Genomic DNA, 19,346 nt, shown 5'->3' with positions numbered 1-19,346 from the left:
AAAACAAAACCTGAACATACTAGCAGGAAATTACAACAAAGGGGAGGTGTTTGTTTACTGTTAGGAACTAGGTGTATTTTTATGTCTGTTGTTTGTTTGTTTTCAAGAGGTGTTTGTAAAGTTTTAAACATGAAACTGGCAGAATTTTACTTCAGCATCTTTTGGAAACAATGCTAGCAGACAGACTTGGTAAAAGGGAAAATACTTCTGAGCTAGGTGACATCAGATTAGAAAAATTCTTCATGCTGTAATAAAAATTCTCTCTAGTGTCCAAGTAGCAAGAATGGACTTTCTGAAACATAATTCATAAATTACATGAACTGCAGAAAGAAATCCGTGAAATAAATAGAAAGCAATGCAGTATCAAACAAATGAATGTACTGGTCATTTGAATGCACAAGACCTAGACTCAATGTCTCCTCTCCTGATGTTTCCTTTTCCCCGACAGAACTTAAACACAATATCACCCTGCTGCAGATAGTTTCTGTGTTGTAGGTTTCTGGAAAACATGACTATGCTGGCAACATATTAAGTATAAGCTTGCCCCATTCTGATGCTCTTCTCTAGGCATCTGGTTTTGGTCACTTTTTGGGTGCAGGATCCTGGGCTAGCTAAAGTATGACTCAATCCAATCTGATACAGCCATTTTTCTCCCCATATATAATTAGCTTCAAAATGCAAGACGTCGTTAGAAAGGTGAAAAAGAAAACAACAAAAGAAAAAACCACAACTACCTTTTAAGGCTGAAAAAAAAGACTGCAACTGTTCAAATGTCAGTGAAAAAATGGTGGCAGAGGAAGGGATACATTGGACATTGTTGACAGAAGAGATGTTTGAGAGCTTTAATGTTCTTCCCCTCTCTAGTATTTTTAAATCAAATGGTTGGTAGTGCACTGAGGCTCTGGTCTCCCTGTATTAATGAAGGTTCAGACTACTCTGAAGTCTTCAGGAAAACTCTAGGCACTCTGAAATTAACCTTCTGCCCTTTCAGAGGCAGAATAGTAACCATGTGGGCCAAATATTGACTGATTATGTACACAGGAAAAACTATAACTATAAAAAGACCATAATTTGCTGGTACAATAGACCTGGTGTATTGCCTAAGTTTGAAGACCCTGAAAGTCTTCAGAGCAGCTATTTCATCTCAAAGTGGAATTTAGAAAGGATTTTCAACTGTAAAGATGTAACCACATGTCTATTCACAGTGCCTTCATTGTAGGTATTACTACATGAAAGAGTGGTCTACCATTCAGGTTCTCCTGAAACCAGCAGTAGAACTGTGGCTTTTTGGAGGGAGAGAAGAGTGGCTCTCCAGAATGTAATGCATCATTCTGTACTCTTACCTGTTAAAGTCAGTGTACTCACAGGGGCAGCACGGCTTCCTTCTCTCTGCTCATGAGTCTCAAATTCTGATTACTGCTAGTGCTCATTGTGTTTCTTTGCATGTAGTTTAGAATCAGTATCTCAGTTATTCCATCTGTAAAATGGAGATGAGAGACTCAACTTGTGAAACATTCAGAGATCAGTTCATAAAAGGTTCCAGGTTCCAAATAAGAAATAGATTTATATATATATATTAAATAAATAACATTAACTTTGGGTCCATGAGAATAGCATACTGCTGCAATACAGAGCCTCTTTATCTCCAGAATGATGCAATCTAATTAATTCTTTCAAAGTTTTCTTTAATGATACTTCTGACAAACTTTTTAGGAGTTAAGCTTTCCTGGTGCCCTACTATACTGAAAACACAATGCAAAAGCCTGAATGGTTTTCTTTTCTCCTTCTACCCCTTCCCTCTGCCCTCTCACCCCTCCTGACCTCCTGTTTTGCTAAAAAAGCTATATACTGGATTAGGTAAGGAGAGGTGTTACATTTGGTGTTCCAGAAGGAGAGATATTTCTCTCCATGCTACAACCAGACTTTGCACAACAGATTAAAGTCCACAGTGGAAATGTTTTCAATGGAGAGAAAATCCAATTCGACAAGGAACAAGCCAGCTCATTTCTAAAGATGGAACAGAGGCTGACTGGGACAATACGGCTGATCTTATCTCTTGAAATATTTTAGGCAATTGTAATGGTAGATGTTTAACCCAGCAAAGAGCCAGGTGCTGCAATAAGCAGTAAGGTCCTAACGTCGCCAATGCTCACTATGCTTTCAAGTTCAATATCTCTGTGTAAGATCTCTTTTTCATCATTATACAGATTTCTGGTCATTCTTTCTGTTGCACTAATGAGATTAAAACTAGGCAGGCCTTTCCAGAGCCAAGCTGGATGTCCTTTTGATGACAGGAAATTGAAGACCCTAGCACTGATCTTAGTGGTTTTATCTCAGACAACCTCTGATTGGGGATTCAGAGCAGGGAATGAGAGGGGAAAATGACCTGCTGTATTCAGTGAGCTAGGCTGAGATTGCTAGACTGTACTAAAGTATAATCTTAGTACCACCCTTATAGTCAGTATCAAAAAATATTTAACCTGACCACATTACTCAGCAGAACTCATCCTTTCCCTCTGACCTCTCAGATAACTTTTATTTTAAAAGATCTATGGAATATGCAATGTTACCTATCTCTAAGATAACACAGTCCCTCCGTCTCATATCTCTTGGTACTGCATGGAAAAATACACCGTGGGAAGTGTATTGAACTAAAGAAAAAACATCAAGATAGCTGCCTACTTTAGATTGTCTATGAATATTTACAAGTGGCCTCCACCAGAATAAAAATACCGATTTTTAAATATATTTTATAAAATAAAATAGAAAAGTAAGGCCCCTGACAGCGTCCATGTCCTGTATGCATGGATGCTGGAGCACAGAGTGGACTTAGAGGTGGCACTGGTGAGGACTGGCCCTGATCTTTGGTGACTGTGGGAAGGGCTCAAGCAGGGCTGACCCATCTGTGGGGCCATGGACCAAGACCCAGGACCAGAGGCTGACAACAAAGGACACATTTGGTGAGCGCTGGCCGCATCTGATACTGCTGATAGGCCTGATTCTGACCCTGTTTCACTGGCTCACATTCCTAGCTTGGGCCTGGACCTGCTTTAACAACACACCGTGCCCCATGCCCCAGACTGGGGCTGCCCTATGGCCTATCCCGCTCTCCAACAAGGAGCAGTAGGATGGACCCTGGCCAAAGGGATCCATTCCTGGCAGCCCCGCCTTTATGAAGAAGTTATGCATTGCTGTTCCACAACAATGAATTGCAGATATTTCACTTTCCTCTGGAAAGAGGACAAAGACAGTTAAAAAAACCACCAAAAAACAACTAACATCCTATGGGAAAATCCTGCTTTGATCAGATCAATATCTTTGGATCTTTTCTTTTTGCCAAAATTATCACAAGTAATTAAAAACAGCCCCTTAATAAAACCTAGTGAGTACTTTCAGATTACAGTTTCACAAATATGGGTTCATTCCCATCTATTTCAGTAATTAGGATTCCCCTTTTTTTGCATCACAAAGATATTAGGGCAAGATCCAGGAAAGACATCAGTATCTTTTCACTTGCTATTTAAGTATTATGTGTCTGAATTACATAGCTAAAGAACAGCTGACAGTATTCAACAGGCATAAGACAAAAGACAGGTGGAAATCAGGGGCTGATAAGAAAAAACATTTGAAGGTAATTTGGTATACATTTAAATGGGAATCTGCATCTCATGACAAATAGGTTCATTTACAATATCCAATGGTGCCCTCCCTTTCCCCAAACTGGGACACAGTACCAGCAGATGTTTTTCTAAACACCTTCCTTAAAGTATTTTCTGTTGCATGGTCCAGTTGTGCTGGTTTAGATCTCTGGCACATCCCTAGAAAATCTGTCTCTCAGTTTTCTGGGCTTTTAATTTGTCAGTAACGCCAGATGAGGCAAAAAAGACTGCAACCAGTTTCCCCACTGATAGGAAACTATTTTGCTATCACTGCATAAAGGACAAGCAGAGAAGCCAGCATGAGCCTTGCTGGAAAACACAAGAAGACAGGGCAGAATCCACAGACAAGCTAAAGGGAAAATCTATGGTGTTCCAAAGAAATGCCCAAATACAAAAATCCATTATTCTTTTAACTTTAGTTGGGCAAACTGGAATATATCGGAAACATTGACCAACTCTTAAGCGCTGCTGTACTCATAACTATGAAATGAAAAAACAACTAACTCTTTATAAAATGATTAAGGTTGTTCTTTGCAGGAATAGTAGATGCCAAAGAAAAACAGTCAGAAAGGTTGACTTCCAGAAACACTAGCAAAAAGATATCATATTTAGAAGCTGGTCTCTGTTAAAAAGTTGGAAATAAAAGTACTGTTTTGAACTGAGTACAGCTTTTCTCAAGCTTTTGACAGACGTGACTGGCTTATTGCTGCAACACAACTATTATTTAGAGGCTTAATAAAGGAGACTTTATCTAACAGATTCTACAGCTGAGTTTCACAATAATCAGAAGCAGATACAGACAGGTCTCTAAATGACAAACAGTGCATTCAGTGTACCTTAGGTCAGATTCTGTGTGGTAACAGCCCCCAGGGAACGGGCTGAATATTTATCTGTGTGCAAGGCTGCCTGCATGTCCCACCACAACTGAAGTAGAAATGTAGATGCACAGCTCTTTTGCCTGTGGGTGGATTACTGCCAGAGACTGATCAATTGTCAGTTAACAGAGGGTCCCTGACTTGTCCTGATGTAGTGAAGGGAGAGCTTTGCTGGCACACTGGCCTTCCTCTGCGATGATTCAGACTCACATATTCACATTGGTGGGCAAGCCTCCCATGCTTCTGTTCTGAGTTTAGAGATCCATCAGATTATTTTGAATTAGTGAACTTTTTCTTCTTGCAATTTAAACATGTTTGTTCACTTTTCCCTTAAGGGAAGTTCAATGTGAAATAGAACATGTTCTTTTTCTAGCTAAACAAAAACATATTCCTGGTAGCACTGAATGACTAACATAACTAAAAGATAAGCAGGTACAAATGGTCTTCTTGGGCACCCAGAGTCTGCATACACACATACTGACACACTCTCAGGCCTCCTCAGGTTTGGACACAGACATAGAGAGAAGACTGGAAAGAGGAGAGGGAATGAGAATTAGGATAGCTGTTAGCTTATCATGTGAACATTAAGTTGGAGAGCTATTTGGTGTGTTTACATTGGGGAATTACCATTCCCCAGCCTGCTCCATCCTTCTCTCTTCTATCATTGAGTTTAGTTCTCTTCTCCCTTCTCCTGCTTGTTTGCTCAACATACTTAAGTATTTCTCATTGTATTTCATGTCTGTCTAGATGATCTTGCAGTACTCAATATGAGTTAAGAGCTGCATGAAAATCTCTCTACAGTTCCTGTTTCATACTGCATGCAGGTAGTATCTATTAATATTCTTAGCATGTTGAAAGGAAAGCTACACTGGTAGCACACCCCATGGTTTGTCTGGTTTCACTGCATACAAAACATTTCACTACGTTTATCCTGTGTTTCTGTATTTCCAGTGAGAAACGTGAACCCAGTAATTTTAACAACTACTCAGAAAGGTCATTCCTGACATCCTCATAGCACACCAACACCGTGGGTATATTCCAGAGTGATGCTGTAATGCTGGAAGAGCCCTGATGGTGACAGTGGCTGACAAATTCCTACAGCTGAGATGCAATGTAAGATCAGTAAAATAAAGTTAAATGCATTTTTGCCCTGTTTTTGCAGAGGTACCTCATCACAGAGTAAGAGAACAATAACCTAAATTCTTCTAGGCACAGGCTTGGAAAGTTCTGTTCAGTTCCAAATGCCCAACACTTCAGAGCTGCAAGAATTTCCTCTCAGTGTAAGTTGCAAAGAGCAACACACTGAGAGGAAAATAAGCACTATCACATATAATCTGCTAAAAGAATGAGATGAACCATGGTCTAGAAGTGGATTCAAAATTTAAACACCAAAGAATGAGACAAGAATATTAATACAATATGTGAGATACAAATAGGAGTAACAGGAAAGAGATATTAGGAAAAAACTTAGATTGACATTAAGGAAAAGAAACAGAGTACACCCTCATGAAGTTAATGATTAGACTGGAAAATACAGTAGAGTAAATCTTGTCATCTGGGAGACTTAAAATGGGACGAGGAAAAGCACTAGCAGCAAGTAGTGGTGAGGGTTCTTCCTTTGCTTGGTGGTGGGATGATTCATTCACTAGGTTTTCCATCCAGGCTATTTTTTAACTGGTGAAGTGGAAAGCAGAGGCCGATGCTTTATTTTCAGCAGAAATAAAAGAAGTCGGGCCCATAAGCCAGGGGTTGACAGCAGTGACCTTTGAGGTACCAATGGTAGCTAATTTAGCCTGTGGTAAAATATTTCATGTCACTGCAAAGAATATTCAGAGGGGAAATTTCACTAATCTTATTGCTAGCCTTTAAAATTTCACTTTTTATAAGCCTTTGTAAAATTATCACTTTCCTTGCAAAGTATTGACACAAGAGCAGAATATTCTCAGAATTTGAGCATGATTTAGTTTGGAAACGACCTCTGGAGGTCATCTAGTCCAAGTCCCCACTAAAAGCATATCAGTCTTTGAAGTTAGAACAGGTTCCTCCGAATCATATCCTGCCAAATCTAGAATACTTCCAAGGACGGAGATTTTAATACTTCTTTGGGCATCTTGTTCCAGTGTTTGATCTTCACTGCACATTTTTTCTCCAGCATCTAAACATATTTTCTGTTGCTATCCCTATTCTCTCATGCCACTATGATGGCCCTGAAATAAAAAAAAACTTTAGGAATTATAAAGTAAATTACTAAAGAACAACAAAGTAAAAGTTGCAATAACATGATGATAGACAAAGAAGGCATACTTTAAAATCAACAAGTCTTTATGGGAATTTGCTTTCTCTCAAGGTCTTTTAGCAATTCTAAGAGTGGAAATTAGAATAAAAAAAAACGTTTTTCTAGAATGAAATCCACTTTCTGTCTGACTATAGATCTGTAGCCTTGTGTGATAACTATCTCTTTATGACTTTCTCTGACACCAAACATACAACAGTGAATTAAAAACCCAAAGTAATAAACCAATGATCAGATCTTCAAACATTATTCACTTAGTAATGCGTACATTAACACTAAATGAACACAAATGAAGAAAATACTGTGTATTTAATGTCGCTGAGAAGGCAGATCAGTAGAGCGTGGTGATATGCAGGCAACAATTTTCAAGCTACATTGACAGCAATTGAAAAACTGAAATGAGACGAAGTATGCACTAAAGAGTGGTAATGATTATGAAATTTCCTACTGAGACAAGTCCTATTTCTTGGCAGTATAGCCTCAGTTAAATTGGTCTGTGGACAACCTAAACAATGAGAAGCACCCAGACGAATGTCAATATTTGAAGTGAGGGAGCAACAGGCATTTTGGACAGCAGGCACATTTTCTTTGGATCACCCACCTTTTCAGCTTAATATTGTCCTGGAAGAAATTTCAACAATGTATGCTTTAAGGGAGTGTGTACGTGTCAGGATAGCAGCACAGGTCTGTTGGAAGGACCATCCAGCAGTTTAGAACAACTCCTGTATCTTTTCTATAGTCTGAAAACAGAGACATCCTAAAAATCAAGCTCTTCTTTTGTTTATTTTTCTGTGCTTCTTTCATGGTTGTCCCGCCAAGTTTGTATTGAAATACTATGTTGATTCTTTCTAAGCTGTCCCATCAGATTTCTCTGTGAATGTAATACTGAAGGTTTTGAAAGCCTCGATGTAGCCTTACTCTGATTAAAAATACATTAAATTGTACGTTTTCCTCCTGCACCCACATTCATGCTGCGAGCCTTTTCATGGACAAAGCTCATGTATTATTGCTCCCTTTTTCTTCACTTTAGTTTGAAGAGAGACGATTGAGATTGTTGCAGGGGCCTTTACACGGATGCTCACAGAGAACAGTCATGGAGTAAATATAGAAATCACACTGGAAAAGTCTTTCATTTTAATAAGGACTAAATTCATATAAATCTCTGTACTGACTTTCCCCAGACTCTGAAAGGAACAAAAATAGATGCCTTAAGCGATCAAATTCAGTCTCTGTTATTATCAGTCTGGGGATTAAATAAAACTTTCACTGCCTAATGACTCTGCATGTAGTCAAGCATGGGCACTGTGCTATATAGAATTCCTCATATAGTCTTCTGCTGGTTCATATTATCATCACATCTATCAGCCTGAACACCTGCTGGTTGGGGAAACAACTGCCAGTTCTGACATCTGAATACAATCCGGAAAATTATAACCATGCATCACTCAAAACATCCTTTTCAAAGATACAGTCCAAGCATCATAATTTCCTTGGTTAGTTGCCTGTTAGGATCCTTTTTACTAACATTTTGAAGATAAGTAGAAGAAGCTTCCAGATGCACAGCCATATATTGTAACTATCAGATCATATAGAAAACCATTACAATTAAAAGAAAGACAAATTATCAATTTATTTTTGGAGCTCTTGTAGGATTAAAGAAGAAAGACTGAGAAAGTCTTGCTTTATCGCAGAGTTTGTCTGTGTGTTGGTTAGAATAAGGTAGGCAAACATCCCGATTGCTTTTGTATTAAAGCATCAGATCAACGTGTTGAATGAAAAGTCACAAGCAGAACACTTTCAGGAACACAAGAAATCTGCTCTGGTTTGCATGGAAGTAAGAGAAAATACTCAAGGTTTTGTTTATAGCTTAAAAAAACAAACAAACAAAAAAAGATGAAGAAATTTCAAGGTCTGCATTTCTATTTTGTTTTTCTTGCTTTTGAAGACCACCTGCAGATGTTTTGGTAAATGCTTAAATTAAGACAGTGTAGGTATGTAATCCATATTGACAGCTGGAACTGGCAGCACGAATTTTCTCAGTGGGGATAGTAAGAAATGCTTGGGCAGACTCTTTAAATGTGGCTCATGCTCCTCCATCATGTGACACTGTGAGCAACACAGTGGAATGGCTTTGTCTTTCAGCCCAACAGAACAGTACTTTTGCCTGTAAATTTTCCTTGTCTGTAAATTTTCCTGCCCTGTCTGAAAGTTTTCTCTGTGCCACAAAGTCTACATGTCTCTACTAATTAAATTAATAAGGAAGACAGCTTTGTACAATGACAAGGGAGTTGATGTTTAGGAGGATCAAAGTTTTAGGGCAACAAGATAGAACTGTCTTAATTGTAAGCACAGAAGGCAAAGGCTCATGTTCTCAGTCCTGCCTGTTCTTATAACATAGACAAGTTTTTGTAAACAGAGAAATCATCCACCTTGGTTGAAGTTCTGAAGTAATTTCATGCTCATTTTAAGACCTCATTGTTTTTAGTTGTTGCAGTTCTGCCCAACTTGTTAAGTATAGACTTAAATGTTGCTGAAGCATTTGTCAGCTCTTGCATCACAGCAAAGAGAACTTGAATGAATGAAGAGCAGAAGGAAGGCTATCAGTGGTTCCAGTTTTGGGTCTCTAGTCCCAAAGTCACTACTGAATACACAACTCAGCATTACAGCAACCTACGCAGCTGAAGATCCTTCTTTTTCATAAGCTCCTACATCACAGAAATGTACTAAACAAGGAGTCTGCTCTCCTTCAGTTCTCTTGGGAGAAAAATTGGAAAGCTCATATGAGAAACTCCTAATCTTTGGTACTATTGGTCATCACAAGCATAAAATACAAAGATGCGCTGTGGATGAAGATAGACAAATGAGGTCTGATTCATTGGGTGCCCAGTATGTAGTTGTGTACTCTGGTAATATTGGCATTGAGTTAATCTACCTTAAGTGATCAATAACCAAAATAACAACCCAACAACCTTGCCTAGTGACTAGTCTTAAATTTTCTGCTTCCTGGACAAATTGAACATCAATGTTATTCTCCTGAAATTAATGGCACCTCTTATTTGGGGCAGCAGCTGGCCCGGTAATTTAGCTGGATTTGATCTGAAATGTCTGTGAAAATGAAATTCTCAGAAAGCATTTATTTTAAGATAGACATCATTATGTCACCTAGTAAAACTAAAAAAATAGCACCCACACAGCTCTGCAATAAATAACAATGCAATCTTCTTTTCAAACCTCTTAACTGTATGAAAAGACTCCAGCCAGGAAAGGCATGAAATACTTGACCAAAAAGATACATCTTGCACTGAAGTCTGGGAGCCTCTTTCCAAGTAGAATCAATTCCACTGCTTAAACTCTTCAGCTACACAGGAGTGAATATTTAAGCTAAATCATCAAAAGTGAGCAAAGTCAATTTAACATCTACTGTAATAAGTAATAATCACCAACTGCTATGAATAATTCAATTCAGAAGGCTTTTATGCAATCTATAATGTCTCCCAGCTGCTCGTTACACTGAATCCTCTCCAGCACTTAACAAAAGAATGTTTCCTTGCATCCATATTGAATAAAATTCCCTACAATTAAGAAAAAAAAAATCTTCTGAAAATATTCTGCCAGAAAGATGATTCTTTGCATAAACCGTGTGTTTCACAGAAGGTAAGTCCAGAGCAATAATTTCCCACCTCTCTTTACCAAAAGTACTGTAAATTTTTTGTTCTTTCACTGAGACTAGAAGGACACAGGTTTATTCTCTTTTTCAAACATTGCATAAAAAGAAAATCCAGAACAGGTTAAATGTTGGTTCTCAAACAGAAGAGAAACAAGATAATAAAATACCTCAGACTAAACATTTACACACTGTCTGCTTGGGCTGGAGTCTATGGACATTTGAGTTCTTCGGATTTCTGATGGAGTCTTAAGCTATAGCAAAGTGTTTGGCTGAACTGCCAACAGCACCAGTTTACCCAAGGAGGCTGCAGGCATCTTTCCATCATTTCGAGATTCAGATTGTCTGAACAAACAGAAAAAAATGTGAAAAAGAAGCTGAAGAATGTCAACGCAGCAGAGAAAGAACTAAGTTGGCCTTGTGCTAGCTGGACACCAACACAGCGTATTTCCCATCACACCTGCTACACTGACCAAGCAACATGCTTTTCCCGTGAAACGCATGTTCAACTGCTAAATAATCTGGTTTGAGATATACGATTTTGGAGGTTATTATGGCTATCAAAGGGGTCTAATATGTGTCAAATAGCTAGATTGCTTCCTCGCATTTCAGCTGGACTAAAAGCAAAATAACTTTAACAGGATGGAGTATCCATCTGGATTTCAGGCTACAAACTAAGCCAGCTTTTTCAGGAGAGTTAAAGAAAATCAGGGACTTAAAAAGCCATAAAATGGTATTGTTTACTGAAAGCTAGTTCCAGGCTTCCCAGCAATGTATGCAAAATCAATTTTTGTTGTCCTTAAGCTTGGGCGGGGGGGGGGGGGGGGGGGGGTTAATGAGAAGGAGAAGCAGAGCAATAAATTCCCATTTTGTCCTCAGCCTAGGTATGGCAAAATTAACTTTGCAGTAAAGTGGCTCCCCTTCATATTCTTCCTCCCCAGCCAGCTTTGGAGGCACTCCTCCCATTTCCAGGGCCATAGCCAGCCCAGGGGACAGCAGAAGGAGAGAGATCAACCACAGGAATTGCTTATATTTCCTTCAGAGAGTGTCAAATGGTCTCCTCCAACAGCAGAGGTAGGTGGGGTGTGGAATGGGAGACAGGCCCCTCTGCTTGGTCTTGCCCATGGATATGCCTCCACTCAGGCTTAGTGCACTGAGCTGTTCAGATGCAGTAGAGCTTATTACCTGCATTTGCAGTAGACTGAACAGCTATGCTTCTGAGTTTAACATACAGTAACTCTCTATCTGCTCTGTTTGAAGTAGGTCTATGCTCAAGAGTGAGGGTCAATTCAACTCATGACAAAATAGGCAAAATAGGCAAAAATGACTCACGGCAAAATAGGAGTAATTTGAAAAAGCAAATGAATATAGTCTCACCACCAATAGTTTTTAAAGTTCAAGCATTACTGATATCACTTTTTCTCCACATCCCAAACAGAATCAGATCAAGCACTTGGCACCTGCAAGGTGCTAGATAACCTATCGAAGGAAGATCCTCGGAAGAATACTATGAGCATCATTAGAATACTAAATAAATATCTTGCACTAAAGATTTGCCTTTCATAAATCTCTTGGAAATTACAAGAGCAGAAGAAATATCCACTTCTTGCACAAGGCCATCCTCACCTTCAGTTCTATCCTAACCCACTTTGAAATGCTACTCTGCTATTTTAGAGCTGCTGTGTTTCACTTCAGAACAGACTGCATTACAGTTGTGTTTGATCATCCCATCTCATTTATCAGTTTCTGAAGCACCACAGGAAGAAAAGTGTTAAATAAAAATAACTGTTGTAATTTCTGCTTAACAGAGCTTTCACAATATTTGAAATAGAACCCATGATAAAGAAGACCAAAAAATTTAAAAGCAGTATTAAATTCATTCAGTTTCTCTCCACACTGAAAAGAATGAAAACATTCATTTCACGAGAATGTTTGCTGTCTCTGTACACCAGGCCCAGGAGGTAAGCAGTTGCAGCTAAAAAAGGTGTTGGCTACTGAAGAACAAGTCAGATCTTTATAACCTGACACCACTGTTGGACTTTTGCCTTAACTGTTTGAATCTTCAGCTGCACCAGCAATTCAAATGTATGCAATATGTAACCGCAAAAGAGTAATGTCAAAGAAGTCAAGGCTTAAGAAAAATGAGTCAAATTCGGTGCAGAAAAGCTGAAAAGGTTTGGCAAAAATCATGTACTTTCCACATGTCTCTGCAGTTAAAATGTTCATCCTGTGCTCTGCTTCCTTTAGACTGCAGCAAAGACCATTTTCACAGAGTTTGGCAGTATTGCCCTGAAGAGGTACCTGGAGAAAGCTTAGATAGATAGCACACTAATTGGTGAATTCTTGATAAATTCCAAACTACTGCCACTGGAAAGCCACCCCCTTCACTCTACGAACAGTAATTCCCTTTGCACCTCCAACTAACTTAACTGTTTAAATTCCCACCTGCTTTGCATCCTATTGGGTGTTAAGAGCAAGGGTATTTTCATACTAAACACATGGTCTGCTCCAGCTACCCAGCTGACAGATCCGTTTGTCACTGGCAACAGAAAGTACTTCAACAGTCTGAAAGCCTAGGTTTTGTTAGGTAGTGCTAAGGAGGTACATGAAGTCAACTGGTCTGGACCTATTGAAAATCCTTTCTAAATTATTAGGTAAGCCTGTGCTTATGCAAGCTTGAATCTAGCACCCCATTATGCCTCCAAACCATCAGTAAAAGATTCTTCATCTCATTGGAAACATATGGACTTTTGCTTTATGGCTGGCAACTTGCAGCACACAATCAGCTGGCAGTAACAGCAAACAACAGTAGCATGAATGAATAGGAGCTGCTCTAAAAGATGCCACTGGTTTCTTAATCTGCAGTTACAGTGATGCGATTTTGATGGTAACTGCTTCACAGGATCACGGAATCATAGAATGGCTTGGGTTGGAAGGAACCCCAAGGTTCATCAGGTTCCAACCCCCCTGCCACAGGCAGGGCTACTGACCTCCAGATCTGGTTCTAGTCAGGCTTCATCCAACTTGTTCTTGAACACCTCCAGGGATGAGCATCCACAGCCTCTCTGGGCAGCCTGTTCCAACACCTCACCACTCTCTCTGTGAAGACATTCCCCCTGACATCCAAACTAAACCTTCCCTCCTTGAGAAACCTTCCCTCCTGCTTCTTCCTTGTCACAAGCCTTTAAATCTAAACTTCAGAATAAGCTGACAAATTTTGGTTGGCAGGCTAATTTTTCCTTATTTGCATTCCTGTTTCCCAAGAGACACAAGACAAGTAATTTAGTAAACAGAGACCTGGAGGATTTGGTGAAATGATTAACTTTTACAAACCAATAAGGAAATACCATCAGTCTTAGTACATTTTACAGAATGTAACAGGAGGGTTTCAAATAAACTGCATGTGAACTCAAAATTTCAAGACCATTTCTTTTGGAGACTGGATACCTTTCTGAACCTGTCCAAACTTTCAGGCCTGCAAAAAAAGTAAGAGCCCAGTGCAGCTCAGAAGCTCTGGATGCAGTCACCAGAACTCAGAAGAGAACACAGAAGAGTCTTTGAGGACATCAGTTTGCTAGTCTGGAGTGTCAGTCTCCCTGTCTGTACAAATTACATTGATGAACAAGTCTTAAAATGTCTTCCTGCCTGAATAATTTGTCTTTTTTATTATATGTTTCTTGAACAGCATGGGTAAGCTTTTCTTTAGGAGTTAATTCACTCACACAAGCTTCACCATTTTTTGTCAAAAAATCCAGTTTTCACCTCAGAGCTGTCATTCTTAAGCTGCCAGTCCCTCCTTTGCTCTGATTTTTTAGGCAAGAAAATTTGAAATGAAAAGAGACATGACTGTGAAAAGGACATTCATGTGGTCAGCATTATAATGTCAGAGACCAGGGTAAATAAGACCACTTTGTATACACAAAGATGTCAAGCCATCCTTTCACCTGGAAACATCTGGAACTTAATTATATTTTCTTCTTGAAAGCCCAGAAAATGACAAAACTTGATTCTTTCACCAGGTTTTGTGAGGAAATAAGACTTGTACAGAAATGTTGTCTGTGAGTTTGTCCACTCAGCTGAATCACTTGAATACGGCAATCAATTGCAATCAGGTTTGAAAGAGAGGGAGATAAAGGAGCTATGAAAACTGGTGTCAAACTCTGTTGGGTAGAAGAGAAAGTCTGAGGGAATGCAGAACTCAGCCCTTGCAAATACAATTTGCAGCAACCTTGCAAAAGAGTATACATGTATGTGTAGCCCTACAGTGCTCACAGCACGGAGTTTTCTTTCCAGGGGAAATATCAGAGATAATATGGGCAGAGCTGAGGTTAATTGTCAGGAATTTTACATGATGAAGAATCCAAAGGCATAGAAATGCTTTTCATGAAACAGCTGTTAATTATGAGGTCCTTATTAAGGAAGTAGCTCACAGATGTAATATCAGCATCTGCATGTGGTCCAAGATACTTTTCTCTTACTGAAGTGCCAGGCACTTCAGTTCTGATTTTGGATCATTAAGGACACCACATTGCTTTGGATCAGAGAAATACATGTGGAGAATCAATGTACACAGCCTCTGCCAAAACACCTGACATTTTACCACTCCTATCAGTTTTAGTACTTCTGTCTGCTGAAGAAAGAACAGCAGGGCTTTAACACTATGTAAATACCATTTGCAAATGTACATACATCTTTATGAATGAGACATGAGGCTCTGTCAGCAAAGAAAGTGCAACCATTCGCATGAGGTGACACTAAGTGATACAGCCCACAAGTCTGCACTGACGCAACTTCATCAGGTCATCTGCTGTCCTCTGCTCATTTACAATCTTCAAGCGGCTTTCAAAGACCTCAGTTCAAAAGTAACTTAAATGCAATTTGATATGAAATTTTGCCTCTTCTTTCTCCTCCTTTGTCTTCATGAGAAAGAAACATACTTACTCAAGGAGAAAAAGAATAGTAACTCCTAGATATCTGGTAAATTAAACATCCATTACTAGACAGACATTAATTTCCTACTCAGAAAAAATTTGTATACTAAAAATTCCTGGCAAGTTGGCCCAAAATGAACGGGATGCTTCTAAATTACTGTGAAAAGCAAATTACAATTTGCTTTAAAATTCAGATTTTAAAAAGGTATTTTCTAGAATATTACTGGTTGTACTTAAGCTTACTGGCTGTGTCTTGTGCCTTCTTATCTGTGTGACTGTTTATTAATGCAAATGTGCCTGATGGGCTTCTTGTGCCCTGAAGCCTTCTGAAAAAGGAAAATCTCCATCCTTTGACTTCTTTGCTTCCAGTAATGGATATGACTGATTACATTCAGTGTGAAAATTCTAAGCTGATTATGGAGATTCCTATTTAAACTACAGAAGAATAAGAAAAAAACTTGTACTTTGCGCCCTATATATTTTGACGTCTATCCTCTGTCTTTGGAGGTACATAGAACTAGACCGGAAGAAGCCATTAGCAAATTGAAATAACTTGAAAACAGGCTGAGTTGGGCTCAGACAGCATGACCTCCAGAGGTCCCTCCTAACCCAAAATTATTCACCAATTCTTTGTATCTTTTACATAGACATACACAAAACTGCAAACTTGAGAGAAGGAGGCTCCTCTATGAAACTAACTCTTCAGTTCATAGAATTATGGAAACCACTACCATTGTGTGAGACAACAGCATGTTTATTTTTCTGCTTCACTCAGGATAACTTCAGTGGAAAAAATAGTTCAGATGCACATATTCATGTACATGCAGAAAATCAGATCACCTTTCTATCCACAACCCACAGAAGCAGCTGTGCTCCACTGAGACTAAACGTGAAGAGAAAGACATATTTTTTTCTTTTAGACAGTGCTAGGGGAGAATAGAACTACTGGCTATGGAGTTCTTTATGGGAGATCACACCAAGTAATGAGCTGATGTAGGTCAAAGAAATAGAAAGGCCACTTCTTTAGCAGTTTTCTTTAAAAAGAAAACACAACAAAACTGTCCTTTTGCCTCCCATATATCAGATGGCCATCTCTACTATCTACAGGGGGAAAAAGTATTGCTTGTAGCACTTTACATATATAAAAACACTTCGAAAACACTAAAAACACTGGCTAAAAACAGTGGCACTCAAACATAAGCATTCACTCATTGCAAATCATAAGCTCTGTCTTTTTTTTTTTTTTTTTTTTTTTTGTAATCTAGAATTCTTTTCCTCGAAGAGTTGTTAGCAGTTCTAATTGTCATAATATACTTACAATGCCTCGCTATACTTGTTTATTGACACATTAATAAAACATGTACATGCCAGAACTAATGAAAAATCCAACAGAAGCATAAGCAGAAAATGCAGTTTCCAGAAACTCTTCCATTATTTATAGAAAATACTTCTGCATGCATGTGGTCAGACACAGACTGCGCTGGTGGTCTTGGACTCCCCATCACCTACCTCAAAGTACAAATAATAACAACAGAGACCGATAAGCACCTATTCACAAAGAAATGGCTCAAAACCAAACAGTTGTGGCAGATGGCTTACACATTTCAGAAGAAGCACGATGTGTGATTGCAGTTTAGAAGGTCTTGCATAGGACTGGATAAGTATGATGTGCGCGAAGTGGGAGGGAAAGGGATTGAAACAAAATCACATTATCTCCAACTTCCCTGATGGTAGTAGTATGTGTGTGGTATTCTGTAGAACATCAGCAACCAGTCTGGTACACAAAGCTTCATGATGCCCTAAAGCAGTACTTTGTAAATCCCAGGATGGTTTCTTCATGTATCGGGGTTGTCACAGGATTCAGTTATATTTGCCATACCTGTGGACAACAGTAATTTTCATTCTAGATTGTTCACTGCCTAAATGTGAAGGAGATCTTTTGTTAGACATTACTCAGGGCAGTTTTCTAAATGTTTCCAGTCAAATCTTCTGCCTGTCTTGACATCTGAATATTTTAGTTTCTGTTTTAGGTTTTAAATGTTTCAATTACATTGCTTACAACATCATTATCATTACCACAGGAGCACTTCTCCAACAGAAAACACAACTTCTGTTCCAAAGTAAAGAGTGGGAGGTGATGAATTCGATCACAGGTCTCCACTTCCCATGCCTTCTATGCGCTTCTGTCTTATTACTTCAAAAAGTTAAAAGACTCAACATACACAAACAATTGATGCAAAATAGAAGACAGAAAATGTTTTCCATGAAGCATTACTGGGCTCTGGAACTTCAGGTCAATGTTTATGAAGATAGATGAGCTTTTATAATTTGTATTAGACATTCCTCATCAAGAGCTAAGAAAGCTTCTTCTCTTGCCTTTGCTTCTTTTTCTTCTTTGCCTTTACTCTGTTATTCCCCCAGTATGACTCCTTGTGAACTGTGGCTCAGACCTGTCTAGATCACAGGATGCATAATATAGAAGAGCCAACGTAACTGAAACATGCTGAGACTTCTTCTGTCCTGCATGCTCCGTAACAGTACATAAATGTTGAATGCTTAAGACCAAATTTATTTCCTTCTTCCTTCCACCAAGTATCTCCCATGGGATACGTTATCTTTCATAATAATTTTATGTTTTCCTCTTTAAGTATCTGACAGCATGCTGGAAGCTGGGTGACCAGCTCAGTGTGCTGCCAGCCTGAATGAAGGAGAATAATGCAGTGTAAAACCAGAGAATGAGAGTTTGAGAGGGTAGTCCTGCGAGTGAACACAGCTTCACAAAAATTTAGTTTAGAAAACAAATACATCTGAATTTTAAAATCCTGAAGAGATTGGCTCATTTCACAAATTAGACGCTGAATATCTGAGTGATTTGGAGTGAATTATATAGGCATTGCCATGTTTGGGAAAAGGGATGCTTTTATGTCACAACTGGCATTCACTCTACTAGTTTATTCAGACTCGCCAACAAGCAGGAATACTGCAGGCTTTCTTGACCACACTGGAGGTTTACAAGACAAATGGTCATAAGATCCTGCCCTTAGTTTGATTTACAACAATATTTTACACATTTCCTGTATGAAGGGTTATCTTTGAGAGATGTCTGTCCAATTCAAGATTAGTCAGATATGCTGCCAAATTTAAATGCTAATAAAAACTAAGGTGTTTATACTTCCATGTTCTCTTTCCCCACTAGATGAAAAATACTGTTTCTTCTGCCTGTTACCTCTTACAACTGAGACTGTGCTTCATTACACATATTGCTGAACTCAGTGCAAGAAAGCCATTAGCATGGTTTGATATGTGAGATGGTGTGACAATGAGAAAGAAAGCAAAACTTTAAAGAAAGGCGATTCCTTTTAAAAGATATATTGACCTATTAAGTGATCATAATGTCCTTCTTGGATGACATAATAATGCACACGCACAGAAAGATTTAGAATCATAAACATCTCTTAAGTGTGATTTTTAACTTGTGCTCTGAATTCCCATCTGTCAACCAACACCAAACCTCTCTGCTGCTGCAAGGTGCCTTCTCTTCCTCAGGCACTGCTGAGCACAGGAGGTCATGGTTAAGGCCAGACCTTCTCAACCTCCTCATCTCTGCCCTGTTACAAACAATGAATTCCCTTCACTTTGGTTCTGTGGGGTGGGGAGGGATTTGCCTTGAATCTACAGCCACCTCTTCAGAGTTCACTGTCTGACACCCCATTATCTCAAAGGAGGCTGTTAAATGGAGTTCAGTGTTTCTCTCTGTCATAAGGACACATAGCGGCGTGCATTTGGGAGAAGGCACTGAGGACAATAATAAGCATTTAAATCAAGTTCAGTGAAGAGGGGCAAGCAGGTAACTCACAAGGGGAAAAGCAAAGGGAAAGTGGAATACTGAGCTGCACAGTGGTAGCCTCAAGCAAATTGTTATCT

At 39.0% G+C, this 19,346-nt stretch overlaps 1 protein-coding gene across 1 annotated transcript in view; it reads right to left on the bottom strand.

The window, feature by feature from the left end:
- Nucleotides 1-1,343: 1,343 nt before the first annotated feature.
- LOC146762537 (uncharacterized) overlaps nucleotides 1,344-19,346 on the bottom strand; it is a 168,104-nt gene continuing 150,101 nt past the window's right edge. Inside the window, exon 4 of the mRNA XM_085525802.1 lies at nucleotides 1,344-1,477. Coding sequence (XP_085381928.1) covers nucleotides 1,469-1,477 — 9 coding nt within the window. The 3' untranslated portion in view covers nucleotides 1,344-1,468. The remainder of the gene's footprint in view (nucleotides 1,478-19,346) is intronic.

Source organism: Coturnix japonica, chromosome 1 (assembly GCF_054131305.1).
Source record: "Coturnix japonica strain WE chromosome 1, WE-NBRP24, whole genome shotgun sequence".
Taxonomy (NCBI): Eukaryota; Metazoa; Chordata; class Aves; order Galliformes; family Phasianidae; genus Coturnix; species Coturnix japonica.
Note: the sequence above shows the minus strand (reverse complement) of the source record. Positions and strands in the feature narration are given on the sequence as shown.